We start from the raw sequence: 14,412 nt of genomic DNA, 5'->3' as shown, positions 1-14,412 counted from the left end.
TGGAGAAAGTCTTGAAGTTGTTGGAAAGCAACAAGCTCTATGTCAATGAGAAGAAGTTTGTTCGAGGTTCACTACCTTGGATACATTATCAGTGCTGAGGGCATCTGACTTGATCTGGCCAAGGTGGCCAAGATTGTCAGCTGGGAAGTACCACAGACTGCGTTTGACATCAAATCCTTTGTGGTTATATGCTAGGCATACTCCACCCACATAGACAAGTTTTTTGACCTCTCGGTGGATCTCATCAATCTGCTAAAGGGTGTCAAGACTAGAAGATAGCGGATTCGAATGACTCCATGAGCGTTGGAGGCATTCAAGAACCTCAAGGTGTCTTCGTCAGAAACGCCTTGTCTAGCGGTTGCCTCGTGGGACAAGCTATTCCAGGTGATCACTGATGTGAGTAACATCGCAATTGGAGGTTTATTACAACAGAATGGCCATCCAATAGCTTACTTATGTCTCGTAAGTTACTACCCGTAGAAAAGAATTACTCGGTCTACAATTGGGAACTCCTAGCAGTCATTCAAGCCTTGAAACATTGGAAGCATTTCCTTTATGGCCGTGAATTTGAGGTTCGCACTGACCATCAGGCATTACGTTGGATTCAGACAATGCCAAGTGCAAGTGGAGTGACCGACAGCACCGCTGGAGTCAGATCTTTTAGCAATTTGGTGGTATGATCGAGTACCTTCTAGGAAAGGCCAATCCAGTGGCTGATGCTTTGAGCAGGAAGGGACAAGTGACTTTGATTCAAACCACTAGACTTGACCTCGCTGGTATGGAACTAGATGACATACGCAGATTCTGAGGAATTCGGTACACAATGGAAACAGACATTGGATGCCATAGGACCATGCCACTTTTTGATACGTGATAGTTGGCTTTTCTACAAAGGCCGACTGTGTGTCATAAAGTCGTTTAGGGTACCTCTTCTTCATGACGCCCATGACGCCATCACTGGTGGTCGTCGAGGCATGAATTCGACACTGAAGAAGTTAGAAAGGCAGTATTATTGGCCAAAAATGAGGCGAGATGTGTTTGCACATGTGCAACAGTGTGACATTTGTCAGAAAGTGAAAGCTCCTCGTGGGAAGAAGATAGGGTTGTTATAGCCTTTACCGATTCCTGAAGGACCTTTCCAAGATGTATCCATGGATTTTGTCACGAATCTACTTCCCAGTCCGGGTAAGTGTAATACTCAGTGCTTGACTATTATTGATAGATTTAGCAAATTTGTTATGCTTATCCCTTGTAAGGCCAATGTGACCGCCGAGGATGTTGCCCATTTGTTCATTCGGCATTGGTACCCGATTGGTGGGATCCCTAGGACCATAGTGTCAGACCGAAATGCCAAGTTTACCAGTCATTTTTGGAGAGCATTGTTTGATAACTTTGGTACTAAATTGAATTTTTCCAATGCATTTCACCCACAGATTGATGGCTAGACAGAAATCTACAACCAGTTGGCTTTTGATGTGCTGAAGTATTATGTCTACGATCAACAAGGTAAGTGGGAATCTTATTTGCCTTTAGTTCAAGCTGTGTTGAATGATTCCTTTTCTTCAGCTATTGGTAGGACTTCATATGAAGCAGCGTTTGGAAGATCATTCTAGTCGCTATTGACCAGAACCTCGTCTTCAGTACCTGAAGTGAACAGAATGACGGAGTCTTACTAGGAGATTTTGGAGTCAGTGAAAGACAGGTTGACTAAAGCACAGGAGGCCTACACTCGACGACAGGCCAACAACGACCAGAGGAATACGGAGTTCTCGGAAGGAGATTGGGTTTATCTTCGGATCATTAAGCAAAGATTGAAACATGTGGGCAAGCGATGTCTAAAGCTATCATTCAGGAACATCGGATCTTTTCGCATCCAGAGAAAGATTAACGAGGTTTCAATGAAGTTGAAGCTACCTCCGAGCTGGACTATGCATGATGTGTTCCATGTCAGTTGGCTAAAACCATATGTAGGTCCAATCCCTTCAGAAGTGAAAGACGAAGTGGAACCAGGTATAGTTGATGAAGCTGAAGTGATGGGTCCAGAACAGATCCTTTTGCATCGCCTCAAGCATGGCTTAGGCCGAAGACAAAGACAGTTCCTCACAAAGTTTCACGACCGAGGGATCCACGAAGCGGTATGGGTTGACAAAGAGTTCTCCAACAACTATACGGTTTTATTGACGGACTATTTGGAGGCTATGTAGCTTCCGTCAAGTTAAGTAGAAGGGGATGTCACGTGCATCCCACACTTGGATGCCACGTGGACATATTTGAAGAAGAAGGTGCAGGACCTGGAGTGGAAATTGGTCCCATGTGAGCCCAGTCCGGGACGAGTCAGCTAGGGTTCCACTCTATGCATCCAAGGTCAGGTGTGCATTGTCCTGCACATAAAATAGTACCAGTCCGCGTTGCGAGTCTCCCTCTGGAATGATGTAAGATGTTCTGTTTATCTAGTTTGCTACTGGATGCCAGGCATGTAGGTTTTGCATGTAGAGATGGGGCCAGCCCATAGGGCTACCCCAAGATTATCAATGTGGGCATGGGGGAGGTGTAGAACCACCTCCAAGGGGCCAGGAGGGCTCCGACTATGCCCACCAGCCATGAGTTGGGCTGGAAGGGGCTATCGGCCAGTCTTATGGCCTATAGACAGCCAGTTCACTAGGCCCCAGGCCCTAGAGGGGTTGTCTGTCAGAATGCACAACGAAAATGAAAGACAACTGCTGTAGAGAAAAACGGGGAGAGAGAGAGAGAGAGAGAGAGAGAGAGAGAGAGAGAGAGAGAGAGAGAGAAGCTGTAGAAACTTTGCTCTATACACAAGATTCAATACACAATGTACAAAGCGTGGGGGCAGGGCCACATATATATATGGCCCTAGGCTGCTAGTCGGCCAGCCCAAAACTGGTCGATAGCAGCCTTGAATGCTCACGACCAGAAAAAAGGCAGTCGGCCAGCATTGACACAGTCAGCCAGGTCATCACGTAATCGGCCAGCTCTGTAAATAGCTGATAGCAACACATCAGTCGGTCAACAGCGGATAGTCCCTCACGACCCAGAAAAATGGAAAAAATACATGAAAAAATGGAGATACACCTAACTGGGCAGGCACACCCACAATAGAGGCCCTAGTCTGTAATGTACAGATAGGAGATGGCTGCTAACACCCCCTCTCAATTCGTGGACATGGAACCAACCCCAGTGAGCTGGAGTGCTCCCGGAGCATAGTCTGAGAGGTAGAGACTTCGTGAAGAGGTCCGCCGCATCGTCCTCTGTCGAACAAGATGTCACCAGCCAAAATCTTCTCACGGACAAAGTGATATTGTATCTCTATGTGCTTGGTCCGGGCATGGAAGACCGGGTTCCGAGCAATAGCGATACAGCTCTGGTTATCACATTGAATGACCGTGGGCTCCTTCTGTGGAAACCCAATCTTACCAAGCAAGCTCTGCAGCCACACAACCTCGCAAGCAGCACCACAAGTAGCGCGGTACTCTGCCTCTGTAGACAAGGCAATAGTTGGTTGCCTCTTGCTGCTCCATGAAATAGCTCTTGAGCCGAGGGTAAAACCATAGCTTGATGTAGATCTTCTCGTGTCTATCGGTGACGTGATAAGCTTGCAGTTCTCCATCCCAAAGGACTCAAGCAACTCATGAACATATTGCTGTTGAGAGACAAAGAACCCCCTCTGGGTCTGCCAAATCTCCAATCCCAAGAAGAAGTGGAGTAAGCCTAAGTCGGTGAAACCGGCCTCTGGTAGAAACCAAAGTGCGGTAGACTAGCAGTCACCTGTCCACTTGTAGTCTAGATGTGAAAACAAAGAAGATTGGAGCTAAGAGTGCCCAAATCTGAAAACAAAGCGACACCTGTTGGCCCCAAAGCTTGGCACCCCTTGCGGTATTTCTTTATTCAATTTCAAAAGTATGAAAGGCTGAGTACAACAAAATCAGCCAAGAGATTACACATGTATGTCCAATCTGACAGCCCACAATACCTCTTAGCACAGAGGATTCACACACACAGATTTGTGTCTCAAAACAACACACTGTGCCTCCCTCTGATCAGCCAAGACCACTAAGCAGGGCAGCCATGAGCATACATCTGGCATATCTCAAGCACATGATTCAACATCTCAGCTCATACATACATTCACTGTTCAACCTCTGTCTCCACCCTTTTCAATCTGCCATACCCCTCCTCTCACAAGGGACCAGATAGCTCAAATCTGCAAACAGACATAAAGCAATAGAAAGAGAGATAGATGAACAGATGCAGAGCTTACCAAAATCAGCTCGTGGATCTGCATCGGAGGAAGTAACGGTACCAATCTGTACTTGCAGACACTTGCTTCAGCAATCTTGCTTCACACGTGTGAGTGTACTTGTCTGTACCTTCCTCTCTGCATCCAATTCAATGCTGTACCTGATTGTTCAGACCATAGAAGCTGCACAGAACCAGTCCGTACTGCCCCTACACACGTGTCAGAATCTGTCCGTACAGAATTGTACGGCCAGTTCTGCTGTCACTTGAGTAAATTGGTGCGCCTGCTCTCAGCTGTACCCGACTGTACCTGATGGTACAGTTCTGTACCTGTTGTACGGCCACCTGTCAGCAGTTGTACAGGTGACTGTACCTGCTGTACGGCTTCTGTCAAAACCCAGCATATCAGCGCCGCCTGCACCAACAGAGAGAACTGCAGCAGCCGTACTGTACTTGCAGTCATACAGGGCTGTACGGGCTGCACACGTGGACTGTACGGCTGGATTTGCATAGAAAAACAGAAGCAGCACAGTATTCAGCAGTCGACCTCTTTCCTCTTGCTTTCCACGCTTCCCAACAGCACGTATGCTCCACTTTTCCCAAAAAGAAGAGAGAGAGAGAAGAGAGAGAGGCATACACTCCAAAAGTGGAGTTGCTCCCTCCCCACATTAATCCTATAGTCCCAACTTTAATAAATATTAAAGTTCCCTAGGGGCCACTAAGGCCTAGGGGCAACCATTCATAAAACATTAAAATACTAATGTTCTAGTTCCCCCCTTCACACCTAGGGATGTCCACACATCATTAACTCTGTCTGGGCACCCCCCATGTGAATCATTCAATATTTTGACTCAGCAACCACCATGCCCACACTTGTGCTGTTCCATTTTCATAGGGCCATGACAGTCGGTCATCTCAAACTCCTTTGACAAGGCAGCCTTCGTCACTGCTATGTGCTCCACATGATTGCCAGTGAGAATGAGATCATCCACATAAAGGATAATCAACGTGACCAAACCACATTCTCGAAAGAGATACAAGTTAGGATCTGCAATTGATCTGTGAAATCCAGTCCTTAGAAAGAAGGAATCAACCTTCTGATTCCAAGCCCTGTGAGCCTTGCTTGAGCCTCCCGTTCTTTTTGAGTAGAGGGTAAAATCTCCCCATCCTCTAACTTCAGCCGTGGAACACCAACCACAATGAAATCAGCCAAGTCATAAGACTCCAAGACAGACTCCATCATTACCTTCCATATGCCGTAGTTGTTCCCGTCTGATTGTCGATCCACCAGGAATGTGGGGAGTGTAGGGATCTTCACGTGCTTCTCAACCATCTCAACAAGTATGCCATCTCAAGGGCTCACAAGGTCTTGTGAAGGGAGGGTGGGTGGGGAAAAAAATGAAGAAGAGGCTGCAAATAGTATGCAAGGTGGCTGTCCAACGCGGTGATGGCCGCCTTCTACCTGATCTTCAACTCCCGAACTGCCCAAGCAATCTCCAATCAGCAACACAAATTAGCAAACCCTCAAGCTCCCACTTTCTCCAAGCTTCAAGCCACCTGGGGCTCTGATACCAAGTCAGAATGCACAATGGAAATGAAAGACAACCGCTGTAGAGAGCAAAATGTAGAATAGAGAGAGAGAGAGAGAGAGAGAGAGAGAGAGAGAGAGAGAGAGAGAGAGAAGCTGTAGAAACTCTGCTGTATACACAAGATCCGGTACACAATGTACAAAGTGTGGGGCGCAAGGCCACATATATATATGACCCTGGGCTGCTGGTGGGCCAGCCCAAAACAGGCTGACAGCAACCCTGAATGCTCACGACCAGAAAAAAGGCAGTCGGCCAGCGCTGACACAGTCAGCCAGGTCATCACTCAGTCGGCTAGATCTGTAAACAGCTGACAGCAACACATCCAGTTGGCCAACAGTAGATAGCCCCCCACAACCCAGAAAAATGGGGAAAATACATGGAAAAATAGGGAAAATTTTAGATACACCTAACTGGGCAAGCACACCCGCAATAGAGGCCCTAGTAATGTACAGACAAGAGATGACTGCTAACATTGTCGGCCAGGTGTGGGACAGCCCGTCATAGCTTATGAGGAGGAAGGTTGGGGGCTAGCCCTTCAGGTCTCTCACGTTCGCATATCGGCAGTACTCGTCCCAGCCCCATCTGTTGATCACTGGACTCCGGGCTCATGCCAGAGATGGGAGATTTGTAGCAGCATTGTAGGCTGGCACATATGGAGAGCTCGATGCAGCGAAGCCGTTAAGGGTACCCACACTCCGCCTACGGAGTCTATCGGGAGTATTTGGCTCTACATCATTCATACCCTCCGTGGTGGTGAGTGGGGGAAGTTGCAGGGTGCCTTTTGTGGCTGGTTTTTTGTTAACTAATAGAAGGATCTTTTTTCCGGGGAAAAAAAAACAATGCAGATTTGTTCACCAAGGCATTGCCCAAGGAGAAGTTTGGAGCTTTTTGAAAAGCTTTAAACTTACTATCTTTTGTAGATTGATATGTTAGAAATTTGTACTCACATCATCACTAGAGGAGGGATTTGTGAGATTTATTAAAGTAGTGACTATGTGAACTAGGGACAACAGGGCACTTTTTACCTTCACAGTGAAGGGTTCCCCCGCCCCCCCCCCCCCCCCCCCCTTCCCTTGTGCGCCCCCATGGCCTTGCGCCTGCATGTGAACACACTCTTTTAAAGTGTGTAAACTGGCTTATTGCACATGGTTGGAGTGACTCAAGGAGGATGCACATCATTAACATCTTAGTGTCACCTACTTCTTACATGCACTTGATGCAGGTAAGGCGGGTGAGCTCATTACAGCTGAATTCATTTTCAGCCATATGCGCCGGGCCATTGTGGATGTTGGTCTTGAGAATGTTGTGTCCCAGGAAGGAAGGATGACAAGTTTGGTAGTCCATGAGGAGACAAAGGGATGATGATAGTCATTCAAGGTCAAAAGTCAGAATCCCACCATCAAGTTTAGGAGGAGGGGAGGCTAATCCCTGATTAGGCAGCACATAAACAGTAGGTTTAGGGCAATAACAGCCTTAGGACAAGCCAGGACCCTATCGGCCAGCATTGGTCAGCATAGGGAGCAGTCGGCCACTAGTAGATGCTCACATGTGTGAAGGTGCCTCATTTAATGCAGGGGACAGCAGTCGTGAGCAGGCCGGCAGCATGAAGGGCAGACCGACTAGCATGTTGGGGCTTATAAAAAGGCGAGTCCAGAATCAGTCTAGGCATCTGACCCCCTTTTGGTCAAGAGTTACGTCTTTAGGTTCTCCTTTTGGAAGGCCAAAGGCCAATGTACAGTCATATTGACAGCCTTTTGTACTATATAAAAAAATACAGCTCTCTCTCTCTCTCTCTCCCCCCCCTCTGTGTGTCTTTGTTGGTGTCTTGCATCAGTATTACTTAGGTCTGAAAGAAGACACACGCAGATTTTGTGCATGTGACAGCTGCGTCTTGTGCAGACACACGCCATCAAATGCGTATGCATACATACTCTCTCCTACCTGTACAGGTAGATTTCAAACATAGGCGAGCCACGATTTCAAAAAGCAAAAAGCAAGTACATCATACCTTCAAATCTGAGTATGCATCAAACCCTAGCAATAACAGATATAGGAACATACCTGTTTCACGTGAAACCCTAGTAAAGCAGATCGGAAAGGTTACTGAAATCTTGCACTGTGCATCACCTCTTTGTCCTCCATTGGTTTAGGATAGCTCTGATGCCTAGTGAAAGGGGATTACCGCGACACAATGCATAAAGAAACCCTCAAGGTGAAGAGCAATTTGACCTCAATAAGCAAAACTTGGATGTATGCAATTCCCAAGGGTACAAATAATGCATGGCATGAACAAAGGAGTCTAGGGGCATGTGTTTATGCATTTGAAATCAAGAAAACTCCAAGGCAAACCCTAATTTTGAAGCATCTACCCTAAAACCCTGTTTAATGCTCATGAACCCACTCTATTTCCTATAGGCGACTTCAAAAAGCAAAAACATGTATATTATACCTTCAAATCTGAGTATGCATCAAACCCTAGCGATAAAGATATAGGAACATACCCATTTCACGTGAAACCCTAGTAAAGCATATCGGAAAGCTTACTGAAATCATCTTGCACCGTGCATCACCTCTTTGTCCTCCATTGGTTTAGGGTAGCTCTGATGCCTAGTGAATGGGGATTCCTGAGACAGAATCCTTCCAAGATCTTCTAGAACTTAGGACAAGCACAAGATTATGTGGGAGCCTTTCTATTGGCTTTGATGGGTCTCTTTATCATAGGTCTAGGGAATACACCAACATCCTGGAACTCGGGCCAGGCCTGATAAAGAGACCCATCAAAGCCAATAGAAAGGCTCCCACAGATTAGTATCCACATTAGGGTTCTGCAGGCTGGCTCAACCACAGGATCTCCCCCAAGCGAAGGGGCTAAGGCTTCGTCCATATAGACTCACACCTGTCAGCCCTGGCGTCCCATACTACTAGGACCTGCCCTAAGGGGCTGTTTGTGTCAAGGATGCACAATCTGGAGGGATTGCCTCCATGGTCTAGGTACAGATCATCTTGTCACGTGACAATACAAATAATCCACTCTATAGGCTCATCTTACTTATATAGTCACTTATAAGTTATAAATAGCTAGACCTAATGGGATTATTAACTTTGTGAGCCTCAGCCACTATAATCAGGCTGCTTACTAATATTTTGGGCCCCCTAACCCATATATTAGTCAATCTAGCTCTCAAGTTAGCTTCAGGTACATAACATACAGTTAGCCGGTGCTGCCTGCCTGGAGTGAGGTGTGTCTGTCACATGTAGATGCCTTTTTATCATCATTTTCGCATAAACTGGTTGTGCACAAGACTGATAATGCAATGTGAAAGACTGATTATGTAATGCGAAACACTCAATAAGAAAGCTGTTTTTACACGTGCATGAAGGAGAAGAGATGAAAACACGATATTAGTGCCTTGCATGTAGAGAAGCCGTGTTGCATTTTCAAATTCATGTTAGATACATATGTGACCTTGAATGTTGCTGAAGAGGTGTTTTGTAAATCTGAAGTTTGAAGCACCTGTTTGTCAAAGTCCTTTTCACTTGTGACTTAGTCCAAGCCATGTATGACGGAGCTGATTGTCTAGAGGTTCTCAAATAGATTTTTCATTTTGTTAGAAGTGAACTTACATTGCCTGGTAAGGTTGAAAATAGCCCGGACACTCCTTTGGAATAAAAATCTCTGCATGCTTTAATGTGGCAGACCTGTTAGAAATCTTTGACAAAGAGAGATGAGTGCTTTGAGATAAGGTACTAGTTACTATCAAATGTTGAAAAAAAAGGCAAAGCTCTCGGCAAGACAAGATGACACTGGAATAGAGCCAATACTTTCCTCTACATGGGGATGCTTTGAAGCTGAGATGCCTGTCAACATGTGCATGGAAAGCTACAGGCACTGTGGCTATGATGATTATCCTAGTGTTTTATGGCATCATAACTGGCTAGTGTCAAGGAGCAACTTTCACTTGCTTATAGTGTACAACATGTGTATTATTGTCCGCTGTCTAGAGCTGAGATGGTCAACGAGATTTTGGTGTTGAAGATACCAATCTTCATGAATTACTTCCAGGTCTTTTAAGATGTGAATATTTAGGATATTTCAAGGAGAAAAGCATATGAGAGCTGTGGACTTCGTTGGGGATAAATTGTTGTCTATTTGCTTGTGGTTATATCAGGAAATACATAGTTTCCCCACGTAAAAGGTTAATGTTATTTTCGATTGCAAGACTTGGCTGTTCTTTTTTTTGCTGTTAAAACTCCTGTGTGCTTTGTTTTCAAAGCCATTCAGAGGCTATGTGCTAGCTATGTTCCTGCATTGTCATGAATGATGGAAGATGCTGCCTTTCATCAAGTACTCCATCAAAATTGCTCATCAGAGTACTGCCAAACAGGGTGGACCAGCATTTCTTTGGTTTTTTCTTGTGTCTCCGTCAAAGGTTCTTGAGTCTCAACTAACAATTGCTCAAAAAGAACTAGTGTGGCTCTCAGCACGACTCAAGTGGGAACCAGTGAAAAAGTTGCATCTTTCATATCTTTCCCTGAGGCACTCTGTAGGATGTTTGGTGGACCTTATGAGTTTTCATTACCACCTGACATTGATTTAAGCTGCAACCTTAACTCATTGATGCTGGCACAAGAGGCATTTTCTTCACTTGCTTCACCTCTTACATATTTTGAGTTAATCACAACGCAGACACTTAATTATCAGTTTGATACACACTTAGTTTGCGTCGAACAACTGTGCTGTTTTGCCCTTGAAGTGCAGACTCAAATGTGTACACACATCTGTTGAGCCAAACTCTTGTATGCAGGAGTAAGGTCTTGTCTTCATACATCACGTTGGATACTCCTTGAAGAGACCAAGATCAAAATGTATGCAAGAGGAAGATGTTTTTGCTGTGTGTTCCTCTAGAGGATTTGGAGTATCTTTGTGGGTATCTCAGCTTGAATGGAGTAGCACTATGAAGCCAAAGAGGTCTAGTGGGGTAAAGACAAATATATATATATGCTTATTTAATTTCCAAGTTTTTAAAATCTGAGGTCTTATAAGTGAAATAGTAGGGAGGGTTACCACCCCTCTCTTGATAGCTTGTAATACTTGTTTCTCTCTCATTGATTGAATGCTAACATAAAGCTCATTGGGTTTACTTTAAATCTTCTTGTATAGTAGACAAGACTTATTGATTCAATGAGTATGTCACGTGCTACTTATTCACTCACTTTTGAAATCAATGCCTACATAACAATGTTTGAACCGCTTATCAATCCAACATGTACATGCCACACATTGATTCATGTGCATACCACGTGCTGATTTGTTACCTACATAATACATTTGCCAAATATCCTACAATGATCCAATGGGTCACAAAGCAAGGAGTGGTACACTTGAAATAGATCACTTTTTATGGTGTAGATTGAATTTATGGTTACACTTTTATGTTTTAATTGTATGTATTAAGTTAAGAATTGTTCTATGTTTAAACCTTCAAACTTCACTTTTTGGTGTTATGGGATCTCTCAAACAAGGTTGACCCTTGGGTTAAGTGTGCACCTTAGACGCTCAAATTTATATAAAAAGAAAACATGCACCTTAGTTGCTAAAAAAAACATGCACCTCAAACTCTCAAATTTATATTAAAAGGCGGGTGGAACAATTATTTTTTTTAAAAGAAAATATGTATAACAGAAAGGTTAATGTTTCTTGTCCGTTTGGTGTGCACAAACATTTAGCTTCATCTCGAGCCTGAAAGTATAGGATCCATCTGGGAAATTAACTATCAGAAAGCATGTCTTGTATCTTTTTAAGGTTCTATTATATCACTACTTGGATTTGTATTATCCCTTGGTGTCATTGACCTTTCTTTTTTTGGCCATTCTTTTTAATATTCTTGTGATGGTAGTAACACATAGAAGGTTTCTTCTGGGATCTATTTGAAATTGAAAGTCCATTAGAATATTTAACAAAATTTGTTGTATCATGGCTTTTTGTATTTATTTTCATTGTTATGATTCCATCAAGTTCAAAAGAACTCAAAAGCCATAAGAAATGTGGCCAAACTAGCACTCGATTGGGGGTGCGAGTCCATAATCTCGCACAAAAGATGCGAGTTTGGACACGTGGCTTGTAGACATGAGTTTGGACATGTGAGCTTGTAGACATTAGCCTAGAGACGTGAGTCTAGAGGTAGGTATGCCTTATATTGTATAGACTAATTATTATTGTCGACTCATACGAGCATTCCTACTCATATCCTTGGAAGATGTTCTTGTCATACAAACCGTACTCGTTACAAATTCCAAGAAAAATTCTTGTCCTTCGTAATTATTGAAGAATTAAGGTATAAATTCTTGTAATATAATTTGTACTAGCTACAAATTCCAAGGAAAATTATTGTTCTTCATAATTATTAGAAAATTAAAGTATAATTATTATCCAATAAGTGCACATCAACCTTGTCATAGGTCTAGCTTCTAGATTTTCGTACCTCCTAGTAGGCTTATTTCATAAAAGTGAGTTGAGTTCATATACAAAAAGGATGTAAACTTACATGTGAGTATGTAAACGTGAGTCTAGAGACACGAGTCGAGGCATGAACTTGGACATGTGAATCTAGAGGCGTGAATTTGGATACGTGATCCTACATATGTGAGTTGACAGATGTGAGTGTAGAAGTGTAAACTTAGACATGTGAGCTTGTAGACATGAACCTATAGATGTGAGCCTCATTAAAAAAAAAACTGTGTTTGAAACCATTTTGAGACGTGCACCAGAAGTAATAGGACCTTTGATGCGAACCTAATCTAGACTAATTGTTAGAATTAACAATACAATTGTTCATAGCACATCAAACCACACTTCTTCAAACCCATCAAGTTTTCGATTTCACCAAAAAACTAGCACTTATAATTGTGAGCGGAGGAACATCGGAAGACTTGGGAATAGGAGTCTCCACCATGATCCTCGAAATTCACCAACGGGCTCTATTGACAAAAGGCCCTAAATTTTAACGAAGGCATTCAACCGTCCTATTCTTAGTTGAAGCTCTAGTGAAGGACGAGGAGGAGGACTAGAAACCTCAAGGCTCGCTCCTTCAAGAAGCCTTCAAAAGATGTATGACACCACAATATTTCAAACATTTAGTGTTGACTTGAGCTGGGTTTATCCCAAGTAGAGTATAACGAATAAGCAGCCCGACAACTGTAGTTACAGCAAATGAGACTCGTCCCTTTTATTGTACCACCAAGGATAAGTATTCCACAATACAGTCAACAGCAAGTGCACAGTGTGCAAGCAAGCTCTTCACAAGAGCTCATTATAGAAGTGCCTTTATCACAGAACTAAGTTTCAATTCTTCTCTGTTTGGACAAGGAACATAGAACATGGGGAAGGGTCAAGAGCAAGTGTTAGGGACTACCTCAAAACAAAGCGATCCATGAGAGCATTTGCATATGATGTGCCCTCAGCTTGTAGTCTCAAAGACAAGTCGGCAGAGAACAAGTGCCACGGAAATCGCATAACCCAACCCCATAGGGCAAGAGATCACATATCCTGAAACATAGGGTTTCGTGCAACCACCTCCTTACGTTCCACCGTCATGTGAATACATAGAAGACATGCTGAGGATGGTGTTTTAAATGGGAAGGGGGATTACAACCCCAACATCTAGAGGCTTAGATTTGGGCAAAACCACGCCAATCCACATCTCAAAGATGACCAAATTTAATGAAACTGGAGATCCCATTTAGTACCTCAATTTGTGAGGGCATGGGATGGATTGATGATCCCACCAAGATTTGTTCATTCGGACTTTGTGTTTAAGGCAAAGTGGGCCAATGGTTTAGATCTCTAAAACCATTTGAAAAGGCTAGCCACTAGGTCATTATGGAATTCTTGCCCAGTGGAGCCAGATGGAGCCTCATTGCACAAATATATAACCTCAAGCAGGAGGAGGAAGAAACAATGCGGGAGTACATTACTACAACCAAGTATCTCCTCTCCATATGAGATGCAACACCCATGAAAGACTAGACGTTTGATTCATGATCGGTCTTAAGAGCAAGACATTTGATTCATGTGATCGGTCTAAAGAGCAAGAGGTTTCATGACCATCTCTACAATTCTTCGATGTCACGAGACAATAGATCTAATAGATAATTTATGTGACAAGGATGTATAAGTCGTCCACCCGAACCCAGAAATAGGAGATTCATCATCCAAGGCTTCATCGACCAAGGGTGCACAATGAGAATCGGTTAGAGTCCTAGTCAAGGACATGAGAATGGATGAGTTGGTAGAAAATACACTCAACTGTTTAGGCCAGCTGTGGGTGACAGGGCCAGTCCTAAGGGCAACCTCATGGTCATCCCCAGCTAGCTCCTCAAGCAGGACACTCGCATCTATTCCCATGAAGAGATGGTTTGGTGTGTAATTTGTTGTCGATATTATGCAAGTATACATTGTCCAATGCCAAGACCTAGATAATAACAATGTTGTGCTCATTTCCACCACCCATGGGAACCATGACATAGCTCATTGTTGGTACCAAGGAAACCCAACAATTTTGTGCTCATT

General features: G+C 43.8%; 1 protein-coding gene across 9 annotated transcripts in view; it reads left to right on the top strand.

Annotated features, from left to right (window-relative positions):
- The window catches only part of LOC147603651 (microtubule-associated protein 70-1-like), a 44,934-nt gene extending 33,913 nt beyond the window's left edge, over window positions 1–11,021 (top strand). For 4 of the 9 annotated variants that reach the window (XM_086796441.1, XM_086796439.1, XM_086796442.1 and 1 more), the window contains one exon: window positions 10,229–10,871. In XM_086796441.1, the coding sequence (XP_086652567.1) occupies window positions 10,229–10,292 (64 nt within the window). In that variant the 3' untranslated portion in view covers window positions 10,293–10,871. Of the gene's footprint in view, window positions 1–9,540; window positions 10,063–10,228 lie in introns of those variants that run through there. The other 5 variants (XM_086796444.1, XM_086796443.1, XM_086796445.1 and 2 more) reach the window with 2 other exon arrangements.
- Window positions 11,022–14,412: the final 3,391 nt, after the last annotated feature.

The sequence above is a fragment of the Cibotium barometz genome, chromosome 63, assembly GCF_041138505.1.
Source record: "Cibotium barometz isolate CiBa-2024 chromosome 63, ASM4113850v1, whole genome shotgun sequence".
In the NCBI taxonomy this organism is placed as follows: domain Eukaryota; kingdom Viridiplantae; phylum Streptophyta; class Polypodiopsida; order Cyatheales; family Cibotiaceae; genus Cibotium; species Cibotium barometz.
This window is presented reverse-complemented; position numbering and strand designations above follow the sequence as displayed.